The sequence below is a fragment of the Vombatus ursinus genome, unplaced genomic scaffold (genome assembly GCF_900497805.2).
Source record: "Vombatus ursinus unplaced genomic scaffold, bare-nosed wombat genome assembly UNPS02014804.1, whole genome shotgun sequence".
Taxonomy (NCBI): Eukaryota; Metazoa; Chordata; class Mammalia; order Diprotodontia; family Vombatidae; genus Vombatus; species Vombatus ursinus.
The window spans coordinates 11,650,129-11,673,917 of record NW_020954582.1 but is presented as its reverse complement, the minus strand read 5'-3'; the positions used below and the strand labels follow the sequence as shown (position 1 = coordinate 11,673,917).

The 23,789-nt window shown below is 45.7% G+C and overlaps 1 protein-coding gene across 1 annotated transcript in view; it reads right to left on the bottom strand.

Moving 5' to 3' along the window:
* Positions 1-23,789, bottom strand: part of SLC35D1 (solute carrier family 35 member D1) — a 61,314-nt gene that overhangs the window by 24,521 nt on the left and 13,004 nt on the right. Inside the window, exon 8 of the mRNA XM_027874056.1 lies at positions 16,560-16,652. Coding sequence (XP_027729857.1) covers positions 16,560-16,652 — 93 coding nt within the window. The remainder of the gene's footprint in view (positions 1-16,559; positions 16,653-23,789) is intronic.

The following is a 23,789-nucleotide window of genomic DNA, read 5'->3' as shown; positions in this document are numbered from 1 at the left end:
GGCTAATAACAGCACCTACCTTGAAGGGCTACTGTGAGGATCAAATAGTATTTGTGATGTACCTGGCACATAGTAGGCACTTAACAAAGGCTTATTCTCTTCCCTTCCTTCCTCGATCACGGATGTGATGACAGATACAAAGCAGAGTCCCCAGTGACACGCACAAAGCCGTGGGCCAGGAGCAAGATGGCTCCTGGTTTGCCACACCAATTGTGCTGGGCGAGCATGAGAAAATCACACCATCTCCCTGGGCTGCAGTTTACTCTTCTGTAAAATGGGACTCAATTATTTCTAAGGGCCAATCTGGCTGGGTGATTTTGTGATCATTAGTATAAAATGCTATACAACAGTATCTCCTTCCAGCCCTGGGGCCCCTGCCATCCTGACTGGAGAGCTCCTCACCAGGCCCACCAGTTCAGAGGGGCCCCATCAACATTCAGGGTGTTCATTCCCTACTCCCTGGCAGCCATCTTCTACTGTCTGGTCCTCTAGAAATGTCGTCTCCTATTATTACCAGATTTCTGAAGCTGGGATCCGTGGACTTTAAAAAAAAGTATTTTGATAGCTATTTTTCAATATTATTGGTTTCCTTTGTAATCTTCTGTATTTTATTTTATACACTTAAAAACATGATTCGGAGAGGCAGTCCATAGCTTCCCCAGAATGACTGCCCACACAAGGGGTCCAGGACAGAAAAAAAAAAAAGGCTCACAGCCCCTGCCAATTAGAATGGAGGCTCCTTGTGGGCAGGTCTGGCTCTGCCTCCAGACCTACCCTTCATGCTTAGCACAGCGGATGGTCGTCAGCAAGCATCAGAAAAATAAATGCTTTTTCCTTTGTTCAATCATTTATTCGAGGAGATGACTGATTTCAACTTCTGCCCCTGGAGAGAGCCCTGAGAACTCTCCCCGGAGACATCCTTCTCCCAGAGCTCCCCAAAGCAGCCGGAATTGGCAAGAATCCTGGCCACAGGGGCCGCAATCTGAAATCTGGGTTGAGCCGGGGTTGTGATTACAGAAAAAGCCCACAAACGGCTTAGCTTGAGGTTTCTGCTCAGGCTGAATGTGGGCTCCGGTTCCCAAAGTGTAACCTAACACAGGGAACCTCCGCATACCTACCCAGCTCAAAGGAATGTGGCGTAATCAGCTGGCGAGACGTGCCAGGCCACCTTTACCAGAGGCTGCTTGGGTCCGCTGCCTCCTGGCCCCGGAGGGGGGGGCTGGGGGTGGGGGGACAGGGAGCCTTTCTGGACGAGTTAGGCGAAGTAGGAGGAAGCCTTGCTTCTGTTGAGCCCTGAGGCGGGGCTGGTCTTCTGGAGGCCTAGCACTTGCTCATCAGCGTAGCACATTTCCAGGGCACCTTTGAGCTCTCTCAGAGACAGCTTTCAAACTCAGTACATATTTAAAAAGAAAACCAACGTGCATGTAACAGAGATCTGCAATTTCAGGTGCCATCCTCCTTTTCTATTCTACTATGTGGAAATGCTCGTTTTATTTGGTGTTTAATAACAATAAAAAAAAAGGTTTTTTAATAAATTTAAAATAAAGGTCTCTATGTTGACTCCCAAGGGGAAAGAAAAACACCCCTAAGTACATGGTCTTAGACTTAGGATCATAGGTTTAAAGATAGAAGGGACCCTAAAGGTCATCTAGTCCAACCTCTTCATTTTACAGATTAGGAAACGGACTCACAGAGGACAGCATCTTTCTCAAGGACACACAAGTAGTAGCAGAAAGCAGGATCTGAACCCAGGTCCTCTGCCTCCAAATTTACTGGTTCTTTCCACTGCAAAACGTTGCCTCAGTGGCTTGCCCGAATTCTGTGGCCACTTCTGGTTGCTTTCTGGAGCACCGGGAGGAGAGCGCCTCCCAAGAGAATGCTTCTCAGGGCCAGGTCCAGGGGCACGGGGAGTCTGAGCCCAGGCCCTCGGTCTCCAGACACAGAGCTACTCCCAACTGCCCAGTCCTCTTTGGGATCCAAACCAAAACCCAACGAGCGGCTGAGCCTTTCTTCTCCCTGCAGCTTTGACGCTGAGCTGGCTTTCTGCAAATCTAAAAACGAACCGGTCCTCTTGTCTTTGAATGGGTGGAAAGAGGGAGACGCTTTGAATGATAATGATGCAATGGGCCTCTGCAGAGTCTCATCATCAATCCACAGACGACGGAACCAAATTCTAACCCGGATCCTGCAGTCTGACATCTTGTAAATGCTAGAAACTTCTCTCAAGTCAAAAGCGACAGGGTTTGGTCTTGAGAGCTTTTCTTAAACCTGGGCCCCTTCCCACCTTTGCAGAGCCTGACCCTTGACTCCCATCTATGGATCCCGAAGTCCAGCGACCCTGGGCCCTGGCAGGCTCTCTCAGTCTCCTGCTCACCGCCACCATTTGGAATTCCCAGCTCCCTTCACAATTCAGTTCAAATCCCGCCATCTCGAGAAGACGACCTCTCCCGGATCCCCAGGCACTAATGCCTCCCCCTTGAGACGACAGTCCCTCTCCTGTGTATATACCTTGTTGTTCTATTAGTAATGTGAACTCTGTGAGGGCAGAGACTGGTCTTGCCTTTCTCTGTATCCCCAATGCTTACCACAGCACCTGACGCATAGCTTGTCCCCTCCTACTCCCCAATTTATTTATTTTCTATGTAAATAGTATTTTATTTTTTCTAATTACACGTAAAGCTAGTTTTCAATATTCATTTTTTTGTTGTTGGCGAGGCAATCAGGGTTAAGTGACTTGCCCAGGGTCACACAGCCAGTGAGTATCATGTGTCTAAGGCAGGATTTGAACTCAGGTCCTCCTGACTCCAGGGCCAGTGCTCTCTCCATCTCGCCACCTAGCTGCCCCTCAACATTCATTTTTTTATAAGATTTTGAGTTCCAAATTTTTCTCCATCTCTCCCTCTCCTCCTCCCTCCCCAAGATGGCAAGCAATCTGATCTAGGTTCTACACGTACAATCATGTTAAACATGTTTCCACATTACTGACACATGGTGTGTTTACCAGCTGACTGACGTGGTAGTGATTGAGTAACAGCAGCACACAGAGACAGTTTAACATAAATTTGGGAGTCCAGACCCTGGATTCAAGTCATTAGGACAAGGGGAGTGCGCAATATCTAGGACTTTCCCTGATCAGATCCCGTCTAGTCTCTGATCCCCTCCCCCAACAACATCCCTAGTAAGTGATCATTCACCCTGAACGTCCCCCTCCCCAGCAACAAGAAAGCCCTGCCTTCCTCAGCAGCTCATTCCACTTTGAGCTGTCTCAACTTGCGAGGACCTTTTGGCTCACACTGAGTGGAAATCTGCTTCCCTGGAATTCCTATCGACATTATTCTTCCTAGTTCTGCCTTCTCGAGCCACGAAGAGCTAATTCAATCCCTCTTCCTTCTGACAGCTCTTCGTGTACTTACAGACAACAGTACCCCTCCCCCAGCATGGAGACATCCAGGACTTCTCTTCTCCAGGCTAAATGTCCCTAGTTTCTTCATCTGACTGATGACCTCAAAGCCTTTCCAGCTCAGATTTTATGATTTCAAAGCCCTCCCACTTCGTAATTACCAGCCATACAACCTCAGGCAAGTTGGGATAATGACAGAATTTTAGAGTTGGGAGGGACCTTAGGACACCTGGACTAGAATTACCCCCATAATGTGCCCAACGATGGCCTTCCAGCCTTTGCTGGAAGACCTCCAATGGGCGAGACCTTAGCAACCCACACTTGGAAGAGAATTACCCCCATAATGTGCCCAATGATGGCCTTCCAGCCTTTGCTGGAAGAACTCCAATGGGCGAGACCTTAGCAACCCACACCTGGAAGAGAATTACCCCCATAATGTGCCCAATGATGGCCTTCTAGCCTTTGCTGGAAGACCTCCAATAGGAGGGAACCCCTTCCTCTTAGGGTAGCCCATCCCACTCTGGGCCAACTCTCTTTGTTAGGTAGTTTTTACACAATCTTAAGTCTAAATTTGCTGATCTGTGACCTCCATCCACTGCTCAGAATTCCACTACATAGGGCCAAACCAAACCCTTCACAAAATCAAAGAAAGCCCCTAGCACGCCCTCTGAGTCTTCTCTGATGACCACAGGGCACAATCTCGGGACCCTTAGCCATATGAGCTGACCTCTATGGCCTCCCCCAACCCTACCTCTACCACACTAGTGGCTCCATTTTGGAAGCTCTCCTACTTTTCTGCATCCTTCCTAAACTCTGCTAACCAGAACTAAGCCACCATTCTAGCCTTGGGGTGACAAGGGGAGGGCACAGAGGGCCTCTCACCTTCTTTCTGGAAGCTCCACCTCTCTTACTAGGGTCTCTCCCAGTTCTAAAGCTCCAGAGGTCTATTTGTGCAATAGAATGAGAATAAGAATATCCCCATGGCCTGTCACTCAAGACCATGGAAGATTCAATGAGATTCTCTATAACATGAGGTACTTTGGAGTACATGGTGTTGTGCCCTAGTGCCTCAAACAGCCCCACAAACAGGGGTTTGGGTTCTCTCCCAATTCTGAGAACATGAAGGTAGAAGTATGGGACACAATTTGGCTCTGGACCAATCCAGTTGATTATTACTATTATTATTAAAAACAAGAGCTAACGTTGAAATGGCTCTTTAAGGTCTGCCAACTGCTTTACCATTAGTATCTTATTTGGTCCTCCCAACGGCCTTGGGGGGAAGGTGCTATTATTATCCCCATTTTACAGATAAGGAAAATGAGATAAACAGAGGTTAAGTGACTCAGTCTCCTATATCGATGTTTGCTGAACTATAAATACTGTCAGAGTCGACTGAAATATAGGTTAGTTTTGTTGAATTGTTTTTGCTCCCTACTTTAAAAAAAATCATTGTAACAAGGGATATCAGATAGGAGAAGCAAGACGAGTATACTCAGAAATGAAGGTTATATAAAAATACAAGATATTAATAAAAAAATTAATTAAAAAATGAACGGAATTATTGGATTGAATTTCCTTCCTCAAATTTAAAAGTAAACACATATCGAGAAGACCAAGAGAGTTTATTTTACCAGCTGAATAGACAAATAGTTGGAGTCATCCAAAAGTCCACCTAATCATCAAAGGAGAAGGGATCAGTTTACAATTTTGCTGTTATCAGGTCAATGGAATTTATAGGCAAAAGAGATACAAATGCTCCCAAACTGTGAGGGCTGCCCTTGCAAGGTTGAGCGGGCCCTGGGCACAGTAGCCGAGAACAGGTTTAAACAAACAAACAAAAAGCCCTTCTTCCAGGCCGTCCTGGCAGCAGGGACACTCCTCATTTCTCGCTTAGTCACCAGAGCCTGGGAGGCAGCCGCCAGGTATGGAATTCAGGCTGCAGCCAGTTCCCATAAAACTCATCCAAGGGGTGTCATTTATAAGGTTGTATAATGGAGACATTATCCCATGCAGGCCGGCCACAGGCCGCCCTTGTGCAGCCAGACAGATGGGCTCTGTTCTCTGATCACTCCTGGAGAACACCTAGCCAGCCCATCCCGCTGGGAGCAGGCCCAGCAGACTCAGACCCCAGAGCCTGTTAGGTGACTCCCAGTCACTGGCTGTGTGCACGGAAGGTGAGCGAGCACCAGCACGTAATTGATTTCAATACAATCTGGACTAATTGACACTCAGCAAAGCTGTTCAGTGAACAGAGGCCTGCCCCACCTGGTTCTCAAGGAGCTTTTATTCCTTCCTACTCTAAAGCAGGCTGACCTCTGCCTGACACCTGTGGACTAGAATACAGAGAGAAGTAGAAACTGAAGACAAATTCTACTGCTTCTGGCAGGCCTAGGACCCCAGGAACCAGGAATCAAAAACTTGTCTTTTTTTTAAAGGTAAGAAGAAAGCCAATCTGTGCCCACTGCCAAGGGCTATATACTTGTATGCCCATGTGCCCATTCCTACTCAGGGCTTCTTATCAGCTCAAGGGGCCCCCAGCACTGGAGGCCTTTGCCAATTCCACCAGCATATAGTTATATATATATGTTATATATATATGTTATACATATGTTATATATATATGTTTTATATATATATATTATAGTTTATATATATATATGGGGGCCATTATTTCCCCTTGAAAAAACATCAACTCCTCGGGGACAAACCCTGTTTTAATTTTGTCTCTGTATGCCCAGCAGCGAGTGCTGAGACTGGGGAAGGTTTTTTCTTTGACCATATCTCTGATTTCTTCAGCCAAAAGGAACTCCCAGGACAGAAAGGACCTCTGTGAGAGCAGATCAGTGACCTCTGAGCTTTACAGAGCTGCCCAGGGTAGTGAGATGGAAACTGAGGGCAGCAGGTTGACTTAGAAACCTCCAAGCTGACATTATTTCTGTTTTATTGTATTTTTCTTTATTTTGCTAAACACTTCCCAATTAGATTTTAATCTGTCTCTGGCTGGAGGTCTGGAGTTTTGGGGACTCAGGGGTGGGGCACTGAGAGGTTAAGTAATGCCCAGCCAAAATGCTGCCAGGATTAGAACCCAGGTTTTCCAGACTCACTCCTTCCCTCCTTTCCCAACTCCTCCGAAGATCTCCCCTCCATTTTCCAGCAGCCTTCTCACCCTGGAAGATGCCTCTGTCTCTGGAATAGACGTCCTTTTCAGTTCATGTGCTGTCTTTCCCCACAGGCTGTAAGCTCCTCAAGGGCAGGGACTGTCTTTGAGTTTGTATTTGTACTCCCAGCACCTAGCATAGTACCTGGCATACAGTAAGTGCCTAATAAATGCTTGCTGAATTGACTGGCAAAGATCCAGTCAGCTGAGCTCTAGTCTTCTTCAGAAAAAGAGCAGCAATGCCAAGTCAAGGGTTCCAATAATTGTCAGTGAGACCTTGGACAAGTCACTGAACCCCACTGGGCCTTGCTTTCTATCTATAAATGAGGGGGTCAGGCTAAATGATCTTCGAGGTCTCCAGCTCAGGTTCTAGATCCTACTACAATCCTTCCCATTAGGCGACGTTTCAAAGGGATACGAGGTTAAAAGAGAGAGTGAGAAGTTGGGAGAGGAAGGAAGGGGCCTTGAGTTGGCCTAAAGCCACAAGTATGGGGGGTCAAGGGGGAGCACCAGACACAGCTGCCCCTCCCTCCAGCACAGACAGAAACCTGCTGGAGCCAGGACCCTGAGAGTCTAGAACTCGGCTGTTCAATGGCCACTGACGGACTAGCAGTAGCCCGGTGAGCCCAGACCCTCTTCTGCCCGCTTTGTCAGAACAAACCAAGCCCTGGGCCTTTTCTTTAGGCTTTCAAGGGCCCCTTGTCCTGGGCGAAGAAGGAAAACATAAATGTAGCAGCAAGCAGTCCTATATCCGAACCCGGATCTCAGCTGAGGATTAACAGCCATCCGGCGCCAGTCGGAAAGTATCAGCAGAATGACTCCAAGGGAAAACTTGTTCTGTTTTGTTTTGTTTTGTTTTCTGGCAAAAAAGAGAATTTTTTTCTTTTTTTTAAGTTAATTTTTTTTATTCTAAATATAAACACCAGAAAGAAAAATTTCATACACATGGCAGAAGAGAAAGAGGATTCCCTCTGACACGATGACTCCATTTTATTTCCCTTGCTCTGTCTGGCAACACGTCTCATGGACTTGTGATATTTTTTGGTTAACAAACATATGTAATAAATTCTACACATTACTGTCAAAACTCTCTCTTCCTCTCTCTCTCTCAAGCAAGGGGTATTTTTTTCCCCAAACTAATTCCTTAGTACGGTGAGAGGTAAATAGATTTGGAGTCAGAAGGCACCTGGTTCAAATAACACTCTGTTACTTATTATCTGGGCCAGTCTAATCAGTTCCCCTCCCTGGGCCTCACTTTCCTCATCTGTAAAAATGAGAGGGTTGGGCTATAAGGTTTCAAATCTATAATCTATAATCCTATGATTAAGATTTATTAGTGTTTGTTATGATTACCACAAGCATATCAGATAGGATAATAACAACAACATTATGTAAGCACTATGTGCCAGGCACTGAGCTAAGCCCTTTATAAATATTATCTCACTTGATTCTCACAAGAACTCTGAGAGGTAGGTGCTGTTTTTATTCCATTCTATGATGAAGAAACTGAGGCAAATGAAGGTTAAAGGATTTGCCCAAGTTTATGCAGCTAGTGTGTGTGTGTCTCAGGAAGGATTTTAACTCAGCTCTGACTCCAAGTTCAGGGATCTATGCCACCTACCTATTTCTGCTTCTTCTATTACTACCACTACCACTACCACTACCACTACCACTACCACTACCACTACTACTACTACTACTACTACTACTACTACTACAACTACTACTACTACAACTACTACTACTACTGCTATTCATAATAATAATAATAATAATAATTTAAAATCTAATATTGACATAGTGTCCTAGGGCAGCTAGGTGGCACCATAATGCCTAAAGCACTGGCCCTGGAGTCAGGAAGCCTCATCTTCCTGAGTTCAAATCTGGCCTCAGCCACTTACTAGCTGTGTGACTCTGGGCAAGTCATTTCACCCTGTTTGCCTCAGTTTCCTCCTCTGTAAAATGCACTAGAAAAGGAAATGGCAAACCACTGCAGTATCTTTGCAAAAACAACAACAACAAAAAAAAAACCCAAATGGGGTTTTGGACGTGACTGAAATGCTAAGCAACAACAAATATTGTACGCCAGGTACTGCGCTAAGCACTTCACCAATATTACCTCATTTGACCCTCACAACACTGGGAGGGAGGGACTGTTGTTATCTCCATTTTACAAAGGAGGAAACTGAAGCAGAGGGTAAGTGGCTGCTGAGGTTTATAGATACTTGAAAGGAAGAATTCTTAACTTTTTTTTGGTAACCTGGACTCTTCTGGCCGTCTGGTGAGGCCTTCGGAGCCTTTCTCAGAATCATGTTTTTAAATGCATAAAATGAACACCTAGGATTACAAAGGAAACCAATTCTAATGAAATGCAATTGTTATGCATATAATGAAGAAATATATGTATAATTAACAAATTTATATATAATAAATATATGATACATTTACACATAAATCAATTTACACATAAGTATGTAACAAATCAACTTCTATATAATAAGTAAATGCTTACACATGTGTCTGGGTATGTACACATATAATAAAATGACTGGGGCCCCATGGAGAGCCTGGCTTTAAAGGCTGCCATACATTTCACTTACATCGGATCACCCGAAGAGCCCAGTTTCCAGCATCTTGGGCTGAAAATGTGCCTTGGGAAGAAGACCGTTTCCAGACAAGTCATCGCCCAGCGCCCGGCGGCTGTAACATCAGTCCTGCCTGCCCCGATTCACACAAACAACCCATTGATTACTTTGTAACTGATGTTTCTCTCCTGCCTATTCCAGGACACCATCTGCCCGCCTTTGGATACCTCCAGTTTTCTCTTTGCCTCCATTGTTTCCAAGCTCCTGTCATCCCTGAAGGCCCCAGTCCGGCCACACTGACCTAGATTTCCCTGTACTTTGCGGCCCTTCTCACCCCCACCCCCTCAGGCTCTACCAAACTCAACTCCCTGCCCACAATTCCAGGCCCTAAGGGTTCCCCCTAAAATCCTCCTCCTATAACTCATCGTGGTTTGGAGGTGAATTTGAATCTCCAGATCTCAGCCAGGAAAGCTGAAAGGGCTTGAGGAAAAGTGTGGGGGACAAGAAATCAAGTCAGCTTTCCAAGGAACAGGCCAGCAAAGGAGAGTGACTCAGCCCCAGCAGGCGGCCGCTGGGGGATTGACTCATTGGCCACAGCATCCCAGGAAAGGGAATTTACAAAGTGCATCTGGGGTGGGCCAGGAGGCCAAGTGACTGAGGGTGGCTCCATTTACCACCCCACCTCCATCCCATCAACCAGGGCTGTGCTGAGCCAGAACACTGGGGGTACCCCTGGGGCCTTTTGAGTTCACTCAGCCCAGGGGGATGGACCTGGGATCAGGATGTGTGTCCTTTGGGCAGGGAGTTTTTAAAGAAAGCTCTAGGGCTGTGGAGGGGAGCTCCTCAGAGACTCCAGGGAATTTCCTTGTGAGCTGATTTGTCTCTTGGTGCAGGTGGATTTTATCTGCTTTTATCTCCCAGTGCATTGTCTTTTACCCAACGGTTACTGAATATAAATAAATTATCTGAAGCTCAGAATGCCCCAGATATGAAGCAATGACTGGGCAAGGGTGGAATGCAAGGATTATTAGGCTCCCTTTCAGGGGAGATAAAGTAACTAGCCCAGAGTCCCAAAGCTAGTGAGTGTGGAAAGAACTGATCCAGGGTCAAAAGAACCAGGGTTCAAATCTTATCTCTGACACTTAGTCTTTGCTTACGGCCTTAAGCCAGGTCACTAACTCATTCCGGACTTCAGTTTCTTCCTTTCTAAAAGAAAAAGGTTGCTCTAGATATCCTTCCAGCTCTACAGAGAGGAAACCAGCATTATACCCAGGTCCAGGGTCTTTTCCACGATGTCACAAGGATGATTCTGTGGTACTTGTAGGCATTCCATGCTGGGGTCCCCAATCAAACACAGTCTCATATTGCTCTCTGTTTCACATAAATACATAGACACACTTTGTCTTTGACGTCTGTTACATCCCCCGTCTCCATACTGTAATCCTAGGCACACAGTAGGGACTTAATCGATACTCATTTTGGTGGGAATAAGACCGAAATTTTGTCAAGAACCTATTATATGCACGAAAGTTGTGCTAGCGGCTGGGCTCGCAAAGATGGTAAAGGACCCAGCTCCCCAGGTCAGGAACTCAGTGTGCTGCTGAGCTACCTAGAAGTCCCAACAAAAATCCCACCTCCTATAGGAAGTCTGCCCCACTCCCTCTCCATTCCAGCACCTCCCCCTGTATCCTGGATAGAGCTTGTTAGGATATATTTGCTTGCTCTTAGTCTCCCCCCATTAGACTATAAGCTCCCTGAGGGCAGGAACTGTCTTCTGCCTCTTTTTGTATCCCCAGTGCTTAGCACAGTATCTGGCACATAGTAGGTGCTTCATAAATGCACCTACTGATTGACTGATCGATTGGAATAAGAAATGGAATCTAGATTAGAAAGTCAGTGTGGCAGAGTGGATAGGACAGTGGGCTTGGGTTCGGATCCTGCCTCAGATATTTATAAGTTGTATCACCCTGGATAAGTCACTTAACTTCATCTGCAACATGTTTCTTCATCTGCAGCATGTGTGGGGCAGGGATTAGATTAGAATGTCTCGAAGACCCTTGCCATCTCTAAATCAATGATCTTATGCTCAGTGTCATAATAAAATCTGAATAATGGTAAAGAAGAGATACAAATAAAGTAGACCATGGAGCTATATTTTATCTGCCTGGATCACAGATTGGGGGCTGCAAGGGACTTCTGAGATTATACAACACCCTCATTTTAATGATGAATAAACCAAGGCCCCAAGACCTCAAAAACAAGCCAGGTAGAGTTGGAGCAGAATATAGGTCCTGTCTCCAAATCTAGGGCACTTCCCACTGTACCACCCTGTCTCTCATGGGCTCAGAGATGTTAGAGGTGGAAGGGGGCTTTGAGATCCTCTAGTCTTCAGGATTTAGCATCTGAAGGGTTCAATTTTTGCCTCTGACTATAACAGAATGCTGTAATAAAGGAGAATAATTCAGGCTGATCCACAAGGTTACACAGCAGAAGAAGGCAGCAGGAGAGTTGCTGGTAAACTAGAGAAGACTTCTGGAAAAGAGAATGTCCCCAGACTAAGGAGAAGGACTGGAGTCAGTACCATATCAAATGGAGACCACTGGCTGGGAAAGAGAAGCAGCCAAAGTTGTCTGAGCAGAGGTATAAAAATTGGGGCCGTTTAGGGGAATTTGGGAGTCCCTTGCCTGGGCTACCTGCAGCCACGGATGCATTCTGGCTACTGCATGGGACAATTAACGAAGAAACTTCTCATTAACATGAGATGATTTCTGCCTTGTGATTGTTTTTTTTAGGACCCAACAGATCACAGCTTTAGAATTAAAAGGGACCTAGAAGGTCTTCAAGTTCCACTCTCTTATTTTGCAGATGAGGCAACAGGCAGAAAAGTTATGTGACTTCTCCAAGGTCATCCAGATAAATAAATGATAGAGCCCCATAGGTTGGAATTCAGGACCTTTGCCTCTAACTCCAGCACCCTATGCCATACTGACTCCCAATTAGCATTATTACTATTACTATTACTATCATTATCATTATTATTATTATTATTATTATTATGCACACATGGTGGGTCACAATCCTAATTTTAAATGAGGGCTCAAGAAGACAGGGAGAATGAAACTAACATTCTCGCCTCCATGAAATTCACTTATTTTTCTCTCCAATTCTCCCAGTGTAATGGCTGGTCCAGCCCCAGGGCCCAAAGTCCACTAAATGCCCACAAAATAACTGACAGGGAAAATCTTAACTACAGGGCAAAAACGCCAGAGGCACAGACAAGGTCTTTGCAGCTTCACCCCAAAAATTCAAGGAAACAAAAGCTGCCGACATCAACTGCCACAGTGCTCACTGAGGTCTGTGACCTTTTTCTCACTTCTGACAGCTATGTGCTCTCCAGATAAGAGGCTAGCCTCTCCCCCCCCCCCCTTTTTTAAATTTTTTTTTATGTTTTCTTTAATGCACTACAATTTGGGAGATTTTACTAGCAGACAAAAGCATTCCAGTTGTTATTCTCTATCGTTAAACACAAAAAACAGGTGAAATCAATCAATCAATAAGCATTTATGAAGTACCTACTATGTGCCAGGTCCTGAGCTAAGCTCTGGTATAGACAGAGTAATTCCTGCCCCTCAGGGGTTTAAGTTCCTTTGGAGGGAACAAAAATCACTAAGACAAGTAAATAAGCAATACCCATAAAGGAGATGCCAAGTAATTCCAAGGGTGAGGGAGATCAGGAAGGCTGCCCTTAGCTGGGCTTCCAAGGAAAGACCAGAGTGGATACTCAAACCCAAACCATTCAGAGGGCTGTGGGAGCTGGCATTTCTGCAGCTGACTCTCAGATCTCCTTGTCCCACACTAAGACTCCACTCTGGAGACTCCAACAGCCTCTCAGATGTCTAGACCCGGACGTCCCACAGACATCTTAAATCGGTACATCCAAAACCCAGCTCTTTCTCTTTCCCCCCAAACCTCAAACATCGCCTCTTCCTGATGTCTCTCTTAGTGTGGAGGGCACCCCCATCCTCCCAGTCACCCAAGCTCCCAACCTGGGTATCATCCTGGACTCCTCACTCTCATCCTCCATTTCCAATCAGTTATCAGTTCCTGTTGATTCTGCCTCCATAACATTTCTCCTGCATGCCCCCTTCTCTCCTCTGACCCTGCCACCCCCAGGGCAGGCACTGATCACCCTCCACCTGGGCTAATGCTGGGGTGGGGGGGGTTCTGCCTGCCTCCAGTCTCCCCCTCTCTCCAATCCATCCTCCAATATGGCTCCACTATGACACAGTGGTCAACCTGACCTTCCTAAAATGTAGATCTGACTTTGTCACCGCCTATTCAGTAAACTCCAGTGGTTCTTTATTACTGTAAGGATAAAAAATAAAACCCTCTGTTTGGCTTCCAAAGTCCTCCACAACCTGTTTGCGCCACGCCCACCCACCCCGCTTAACATGAAGCCTGCTCACACCTTCGATCCAGTGACCCTGGCTTCCTTGCTGTTCCTCACCCGACACTCCGTCCCTCAGCTCTGGGCATTTTTCCTGGCTGCCTCCATGCCTGGCACTCTGCCCCTCCTCATCTCTACCTCCTGCCTCCCTTCACGTCTCAAGAAACCTTTCCCAGTCCTTCTGAATCTCAGCGCCTTCGCTCTGAGATTATCTCCAACAAACCTGTCTATGTTTGCACACTGCTATCTGCACGTCGTCTCCCCCCTTCAATTGTAAGCTCCTGGAGGGCAGGGACTACTTTGGCCTTTCTTTTCAACACCAGCAATTAGAATGATGCCTCATATATAATAGGTGTTTAATAAATGTTTGTTGCTTGATTGGCTACAAAATACCTTTACATCTGCCATCTCACTTTCCTGTAAAAAGAAGACTTCTAATTTTTCACCCTGTTGTCTTTTAACGCCATAGATCTGAGGAATGGGAGCTAGAGAGGCTTTTTCAGTTCCTACAGGTAAATCCCAGGCTTTCATGGCCCTCAGATATTTCAGTATTTGCCTCTCCAAGCTCTTCTTGCCATAGGTCACTTTCAAGATACTTTGACTCTGGGCAAGTCATTCAATCTCTCTGAACCTTCGTTTCCACCTCTATAAAATGGGCATAATAACAGCCCCCACCTTACAGGGGTACATGATGTATGTAACATGCCTTTCAAACCTTAGAGTACCATATAAATGTGAGCCCCAAATATTCTTTGTTCTATGAAATGGCCTTCTGGGAGAAGGGAGGGGAAGGAATCGAAGGAAAGCATTCAGAACGGTGAGTTGCTCTCCTGGTCTCCTCAGCCGTTCTAAGTAAATGCCCACACTTCAGACTCCACGTCCAAGAAGGAGAGTCTCTGCTTCCTTGGCCAAAGAGTCTAAATTCAGGGACTGACCTCCTCCTTGGCCGTCCATCTGGGACAGCCAGGGCACTATTTGCAATGATAATCATTTTTCTGCTTCCATATCCTCAGATGCTTTGTCAAAAGGAGAATTTTGCTCCAGCCTCACCCAAATCACCTGCATTTGTATTTCTATAAACCCACAGATGTATTTCTCATCTCCCTGATAGAATATATGCTCCTTGAGGGCACTTTTGTCCTTGTACCTGGCACACAGTAGGTGATTTTAACAAATGCTTGTTGATTGATAGTTGGTTGTCAATTTTGGGGGGGGAGGCTAGGCAATGGGGTTAAGTGACTTGCCCAGGGTCACACAGCTAATAAGTGTCAAGTGTCTGAGGTCAGATTTGAACTCAAGTCCTCCTGACTCCAGGGATGGTGCTCTATCCTAGCTGTCCCTGGTTGCCAAATTTAAGAAAGTCTTCAGAGTATTTTGTTATAGCTCTTCTTAAAAAGACAAAAGTAAAATCACTCCATAAACAAGCCTCCATAGATGAGACATCCTGGCTTAGGGGCAACTCCCGCTGGTCTAAAGAGCAAATTTTTTGAACATAGCACATAGTAGATGCTGAGAACTTGCTTCAACAAACATTATAGCATTTCTACATCTACCAAGCCATAAGGACTCTTAACCACCCCTGGAGACAGCCACAGTGAGAAGGCATGGGGAGAGAGGGAGGAGGGAGGGAAGAAGGAGGGAAGGAAGAAGGAAGAAGAGAAAGAGGGGAGGGGGAGAAGGAGGAGGAGGAGAAGGAGGAGGAGGAGAGAAGAAAGAAAAAGGAGGGGAGAAGGAGAAAGAGAAAAGCAGCAGACTATGGTTCTATAAATTAGAACAATTCTAGGAGCCCGGTGAATGAAGAGGCCGTCTGGTATAGGGGCAAAGAGGCAGAACTGGTTCTCAGCCCATCTTGGCCACTGAGGACCTGGGTAAGCTCGGGCAGGTTCTCTCTGACTGGGACTGTTTCCTCTTCTGGCCCACGTGACCTCTAAGGTCCCTTCCAGCTTGGGATGTATAGTTCCAGAGGAACCGATAACCTTGATCCTAGAGCAGAGGTGATGAAATAGACTTCCATCCTCTCAGCAGAAAGATGGGAGACCATGGATGCATAGACCAGAATATATATACAGACCATCAGAGTATTTGTTAGTTTTGCTTAACTTTAAAAAAAAAAAAAAAGAATGAAGATTCTATTGTGAGGTAGGGAGAGAAAGGGGGGACAATGACCCTAGCGTAAAAAGCAAGTCATATATCAATGAAACAAAAATCATTGGCCAAACAGCGCCTCGGTTTCCATCTCCTCTGTGATACCCAGGGAACTTTCCCAGCATGGGGACATCTTTCCTGTCTGCCTGCAGGCTTGCTGTAAAGGCGCTGGCAGAGAGCCAGCTAAACATCTGCAGAAACGCAACGAGTGTTATTAGATACTAAAAGTAAACCACTGGTGACGACAGCTATCTGCCGGTTACGTCGTCAGGACGCCGACTGGGGCTCAGTCTCCGTAAACCATGCATCTTGGGCCAGCAGCCAAAACAGAAAATCAATCGAAGGAGAAAGCTTCAGGGCTCTGCTGGAGTTTAAATCATCTCACAACCTCTAGATCACAGATCTAGAAACAAAAGGGTCCCCAGAGACCAGCTAATCCAAATCCCTCATTTTACAGATGAGGAAACTAAGGCATAGAAAAGTTCAGTGTGAATGTTTCAAGGACAGCGTCCTTCCACAGCTATTCAGTGCCTCCACCCAGAAAATTCTGCCTCCAGAAAACTCTCCCTCTCCTCCTTCTTCCCTCCAAAGCGTCCTGGCTGACAGGACTATTTATGTTTCTAGCAACAGCTATTCTGAGAGTTTTTGGCACAGTCTCCCACAGAGGCACAGGGAAGGAGGGCTGGGAAGGAAACTCTCCACTCTGGTCACCTGATGAGCACATTCCTCACTACCAACACACAAGCCTCTCTTCTGGACCTGTGGAAAAAAACTTCTATGAGCCACACGTGGGCAGGCGGCCAAGATTGACGAGGGAGGGCCTACCTTCTGTGCATCTCCTGTGAAGTAGGCGATGGCCACGGTGGGAAGGATCATGAACAGTGCATTGTAGTAGAGCAGGCCATACTTCCCCAGCTCCTAGGAAAGGAAACAAATGGGGTTGATCTTGGCCCCACCAAGCAAGAGTCAAGTGCTGCACCCAGAGCACCCCCAAAGCCAGGTCTGTCCCTCCCACAACCACTCTCTCCCTCTTCCTATCTGTGTCTTTTACAGACACACACACACACACACACACACACACACACACTCACTCTGCAGATTTGCCATGAAGAAAGCCCCCAAAGAGAGAGCAACAACCTACATTGTCTTTACAGATAGAAATATAATACAGTGGGGGGGGATGGAGAGAGAGGTCAAATAAATCTCTAGATTTTTAGGACAATGCTTAAAAGTCATATAAATCCAGCTCTAAATATTGAGTAGGTGCCTACTGTGTGCAAAATGAGGGCAGCTAGGTGGCACAGTGCACTGAGCGCTGGGCTGGAGTCAGAAAGACTCATCTTCCTGAATTCAGATCTGGCCTCAGACATTTCCTAGCTGTGTGATCCTGGACGAGTCACTTAATTCTGTCTGCCTCAGTTTCCTCATCTGCAAAATGAACTAGAGGAGGAAATGGCCAACCACTCCAATACCTCTGATAAGAAAACCAAAAATGGGGTCACAAAGAGTCGGATCTGACTGAAAACGACTGAAAAATATGCAAGGTGAAACACAGCTGGCATAATGGATAAGACTCAGCATTAGTGTCATGAAGACCTGAGTTCAAGTCTTGAGAAGTTCCTTAACCTCTCAGTGCCCTCAGCATCTCTCTAAAACTGTATCACAAATAAGTAGCTGATGTCCATTAGCAAAGGGCCTTTACAGACCTAGAATCATACATGAAATAGCGACTCTTCCCTGCCCTCACATAATAAAATCATGCAGGATACTCTGTTAGATACTGGAGACACAAAAGACAAAATGAAAATAGCCCCTGCCCTCAGAAAACTTACATTCTAGGGGAAGGGGACACAAACTGCCAAGTAAAGATAGACAAAATAATTGGGGGGCCAGAGAAAAGAGAACAGGGAGGAGGAGAGAGAAGAGAAGAGAGAGGGAGACAGAGAACTGGAGAAAGACAGAAGGAGAGACAGGGAACAGGGGAAAGGAAAGACAGCACGAATACACCAACAGCTGAGTGGTCACTGGTCACCTCATGCACGAAGTGACAGCTGAGGGGTGCTCTGAAAGGTGTGAGGGGTGTTCCATGCAGCTGCTGGGCCTAAGGCTGGAGAATCCTCCCTAGATCCTCAACAGGTCTTCCTTCCTAAAACAAGCTAGGAAGAGAGCACATCCAAAACATATCCCTGCCCTTCCCTTTCTTTGAAGAATGTAAGGGGCTTTCTTTGGGTCCCCAGTGTATAAACGCCTGACACACAGCAGGTGCTTAATAAATGCTCGTGGACTGGCTGATTGATTCAATCCACCTAAGGCTGGTCGGTGCTTTTCCAGAGGGACATTTTGCAGAGTATGTGAGAAGACTTCTCTGGAATGTCTTCCTATATTTTTCTCCTCTTATTCAAGGCATAGGAGGGGGATTGGATCACTATGAGACACACACACACACACACACACTCACTCACACACTCACTCACTCTCTCTCTCTCTCTCTCTCTCTTAATGAATGCTCATTGAATGAAAGGGAAAGAAGTAGCCCAAACTCTCTCAGCTGGGCTCCTGGGGATGCAGCTGAGTTATACCAGATATTTTCAAGACATAGCATATACTAACACCTGGAGGGACCGGAAAAGATGTCCCAAAAGAAGACGGCCCCTGAGCTGTGCCCATGAAACTTTCAAGCAGAGGAAATTTCTGTGAGGCAAAAGATGTTCCACCCCCGCCTGAGGATGCTAGTGTGCCCCCATAAATTGCCCAGTTTATTTTGTACATATTCATAACGTACTTGTCTTCCCTTTAAGAAAGTGAGGTCCCGGCTTAGATTCATATAATTGAGCCACTGGTCAGATGCTTATAATCTAGCCAATAGTTACCTAATGTTCAGATTCCTTAAGAGTCTGCCCAACATGACGGATGTTCTAATAAACCTCGTCTTTGGCTGAAAGAAGGCTTGAGTCGAATTCTTTCGGGCAGGACTCGCGTGTTGTGATATTGGGGTACGAGCACCCCTGAACCCTTAAACTGCTTCATTTTGGTGGCCTGCACAGGGAAACTGCTTAACCCCAAGTTCTTCTCCAGCCAAGATCAGAAGGTATATAAGCCTCCCCTCCCTTCTTTCTTGCTCTGCTTTTAGGGTTGCTCTCCAAGCACCAAGGCTTGGAGGTGCTTTTTGGGCAGACAGTTATGAGGCTGTCTCTCACGGGGCCAGGCGCTCTCAGGCTCTCCATCCACTGGGTCAGTTCAAGGCCATGGACTTGCGTGCACTTCTGCAGCATAGAGGACAAGGACGGATGCTCTATCTGGAGGTGTATGCTCAATTCTGTTCATTCCCTCTGAGCTAGGGAACTGGGGAAAGCCGCAGTTGCTTTTTGGTTCCCTGAGGCTTACTCACTCCCTTCCCTCTGCACCTCTAAATCCTCCTTCATGGAGGCCACAGGAAAAATTAGAACAGCTAAAAATATCTTGGCAGATTTTGGAGGTTTTGTGATGGATCATGAAGAAGTTTTGAAACATCGTACAACCTGGTCACTCTTTTCCCTTGAGTCAAGAGGGTATCTGTTAACCCCTCTCATAGGAGAAGAGAATTTCACCCTTTACCCCTCACTTTTGATTTCACCTTCCCCACCTGGGAAAGGAAGGCAAGGTGAGGGGCAGCAGCTACAGCATGGGCCCCCTTGGCAATAGCCTTGGGCTCTGGGGCAACCTTTGCCTGGAAGCATCACCCAGGTTCAGCACATCCTGCTCAAGGTAATGAAGCTGGCCTCCACACTTGGGTAAGCATGCTCTTTTAAATTTGTAGGTTTAACTGTTAATGATGAGATGCTGATTCTCTGTGTGATTAGGAAGTGCATTTAAGAAAACTGAAGTCACCCGATTGATAATGGGTTCGTTTCAAGTTTCAAATTGGTGAATTTTCTGTATCAGTTATGTCAAGCAATTTTTCATAATTTGGTTACCGCTAAAATAATTTGGCTATTGTTGGTGATTGTTTTAATGTGTAAACTAGCTGAAAAGCTTGTTTGGGTTATGTATGGCTTGCTGAGAATTTGCAAGTGTATGGAAATCTCTAATGATTGGCTTTTTACACCAGGACAAACTGAAGTTTGAGATGTAAATCCTGGAAAAGTTTTTCCTAAGCTGTGATTAGTGAAACTTGCTGTTTGAGGTAAAAACTCACAGGATTTTATTTTGAGTTGTCTGATGGGTCATAATCCATCGATAATCAATAATCCACCATCTTGAGAGAAATGCCACAAGCTACTCAGAGAATGTGATACTAATGGGAAGTCAGCATCGGGGAAAAACTGAGACGACAATTTTAGCTTCAGTCTAAGATGGGATCCTCCTGGCTCAGTTTCCCCATTATATTGCTTTGAAAAGGAATGTTACCCACTTGGCTATTCCTGAGTCTGGCTATGGGGTGGATTTGGTACTACATGGTTGGAAAACTGAATTATTTTAATCCAAACAGAGCTAAGGATGTTTTATCCTCCAAAAGTTGGGCCCTAAATCTTCATATCTGCTTTATATCTGGGCCCTGCAGTTTTTTCTGTCAGATTTATGTCTTCCAGACTATAGGCCATTCACCTACAGTTGGTAGCAAACATGAGTACCAGCCAACGTCCCCACATCGTTCTGCAGCCTGTGCTTGGTTCCAGTCAACCTCCTCTTTGGGACTCCCTTGAGGCAGGGACAGCTCTACACCCCTTGCCAGCAAGAAGCAGTTTCAGAAGCTGAGACCATTGCCCCTTACCAAGAGAATTTGGGTCCCATTTGTTTGAGGGGGGAATGATGGCGTTGGAAAGGAAAAAACGCTGGACTTTCCCACATGGCCAGATCTCTGGCATCAGCCTGAGGCTATAATCCTATCAACTGGTCCTTCACTGTGACTACACCCAATCTCCCCTCCATTGTCTTGCCTCCCTATGGCCCCAGGCCACTTCCCACCCTTGGTAATTCTATTACCTCATGGACTGCTTGGCCACTCCCAGATCCCTCCCACAGTCTTTCTGTATATAAGGTCCGGCTTGTCTCCATTAAGATGCTTAGATTCTCATAATCTAGCCAATAGCTTACTAATGTTCAGACTCCTTAAGAGTCTGCCCAATATGACCAATGTTTTAATAAACCTTGTCTTTGACTGGAAAAAAAAGAAAGAAAGAAAGTGAGGTCCCTGAGGGTAGGGATTGTGATTTTCCCCTTCTCTGCATCCCCAAGGCTTAACATGGTACCTGGCACATAGCAGGTGCTTAATAAATGCTTGTCATTTGGGACGGTTTGATTATGAATTAGCCTGAGGCCGTGTCCCTAATTAAAAATGAACTGCCCAGCTGCTACTACTCTTACCTCAAAACTAAAATTACCATCATAAACCACAACTACTTTCTGGTCCCAAATGTACCATCACATAAGCCTCGACATGTTATTACTCATCCTGGAATGGTCATTAAGCCACATTCAGCCTGGAAACTGTGGCTTCGGCTGCACCAGCCACACCGGCTACACCAGCTCACAGTCCATGGAAAGGCTGTGGTGGTGGTCTTTCGGGAGAGGGGACAAATCCTGTGATTTCACTGGTAAGTGAAACGAGGTAAGCGAATGAGGTAAGAAGACCCTTTGGGGCCACACCCTTAGATGGTCTCTAAGGATCCTTACAGCCCTAACATTTTCTGATTCCACAGAGAAAGCTTGACACTACGAGACAGAGCAGTTAGCTGAAACCCAAACCTCACACCAGTCATGCTGCCAGTCTGCTTGAGAAATCCAAACTAGCCACAACTCCTCACCTACCTAGATCCCAGGATCACTCTGGGTCAAGGCTTGGATTTTACAGAGAAGTAAACTGAGGCCCAGAGAGGGTAAGTGATTTACTGAAGGTTACATAAACAGCAAGTGGCAAAGCCAGGATGAAAATCCAGGTCTTCTGACCTCCAATTCAGCACTTTTGCAACCATGATATCAATGCCTACTGAACTAAAAAAATTCCTCTAGAAGACAGGTTCTTAAAAGTTTTGGGGTTTTTTTTGTCATGGACTCCTTTGGCCATCCGGGGAAACCTATGGATCCCTTCTCAGAACAATTTTTTAAATTCATACTTGAAGGAAACAATAATGTCAGTCTGGAGCTAATGAAAATTAAAAATAACATTTCCCCATCCAAGTTTGTTGACTCCCTGAAATCTATTCACAATCTATCCACCCCCTTAGGGGTCCATTGACCCTACATTAAAGTTAGGCCCTTGTTCTAAAGATTCCTGACAAATAAAATGAGCTAGAGATTCACATATGAATGCTCCAGGTAATAAAAGTTTATTTCCTTAAGCACCAACGTTTTGACCTTAAACAAAAGGTCCGGAACTTTTTCTGAACGACTCAGGGGCACCTTTCTGATCAAGAATGACTCTATAGAGCAGTAACACGGGGATGCCCTCAGGACCCACTCAAGTGTGAATGACTTTGCCCCTAAACTAAATATCCCCAAACTGCTGGGATTGTGTGAGTCCTTCTGCCGATCTAGAGCGGCTGCATGGGGAAAGGAGAGGAAGCCAGCCTCAGAACCAGAAAGGCCTGGGTTTAAGTCCCAGCTCTGATACCCACAGGCTATAAGACCCTGGATAAGTCACTGTCAGCACAACTGAAGGTACAGAGCTAGTGCCCACCTGCATTGGCAGAGAGAGTTTTCTCACCTTGTAATTACCCAGATCAATGAAATCACAGCTCTGGTCCCTATTTCTACATCTGATTTTATAGTGTGCTTGTCTCTGCTATTCCTGACAGCTTAACAAATCTTGCTGAGGTCAGTGTGCCTGCAAGCACTGTCTTCACCCACTCTGGCCCTCACCCCTTCCTAATGCACTATTTCTAACATCCTAGAGGCTCAGAAAGCAGGAAATCATCCTGTTTAGGAATTTTATCTGAAATAAGAGTAAACTGGCCTGAGGAACTATTCATTAAACTGTAAACATTGCATGGATTTTGAGATAGCTTTTTCAACTTTTTAAAAAACTCAGATGACATAATATATAACATTTTCTCTCTCTCTCTCTCTCCCCCTCCCTCCCAGTATATATAGGCACACACACACATATGCATATATGCATATACATTTGTGTATATATACATATATACATACATACATATAAAATACTTTGTAAACTAATTTGTTGTTCAGTTGTCTTTCAGTCACGTCCTACTCTTTGTGACCCCATTTGGAGTTTTCTTGACAAAAATACTGGAGTGATTTTGCCATTTTCTTCTCCAGCCCACTTTACAGATGAGAAAACTGAGGTAAACAAGATTAAGTGACTTGCTATGGGGCACACAGCTAGTAAGTGTCTGAGGCCAGATTGGAACTCAGGTCTTCCTGCCTCTAGGACTGGTGCTCTCTCCACTGCACCACCAACTTAATGTCTACTATGACAATTATTCCAGAGAGCTATGCTTGCTTGAGAAGTCAAAGGTCTGCATTTAGTTCTTTTCTACCACTGATGACAGAAAAGATCAAAACCCATCTTGTAGTCACCTTTCCCAACTTCTCATCTTTCCCCTATTCTTTTAGCTAGTAAAAAAAAAAAATCAAACTTTATTATCCTGCCATCCACATGCAAATACTGTGTATCTTCCCGACCCCCAGCACAGCACATTATCCACCACATCCTGATGCTCCTTAGACCTCTGAGTGGTCAATAATAGGTCCTTGAGGAGGGAACTCCCTCTCCAGTGACAGGCTGCAACCCTTCTCCATCTCAGTAGATTTGTCTTAGAGGGTTGCCTGATGTTCCGGATGGTTGAGTGACTCGTCTACAGGCACAGTTGGTAAGGGTCAGGGACAGCATCGGCATCCAGGTCTTCCTGACCTCAATCAGTCAACTTTATTAAGCTCCTACTATGTGCCAGGCAGCATACTTAGCACTGGGGATGCAAAAAGTGGCAAAAGACAGTCCCTGCCCTCAAGGAGCTCTCAGTCTAACGAGAGAGACAAGATGCAAACAAATACACGCAAAGCAAGCTATGTCCAGGCTCAACAGGAAATTAACAGAGGGAGGCATCAGGTGAAGCT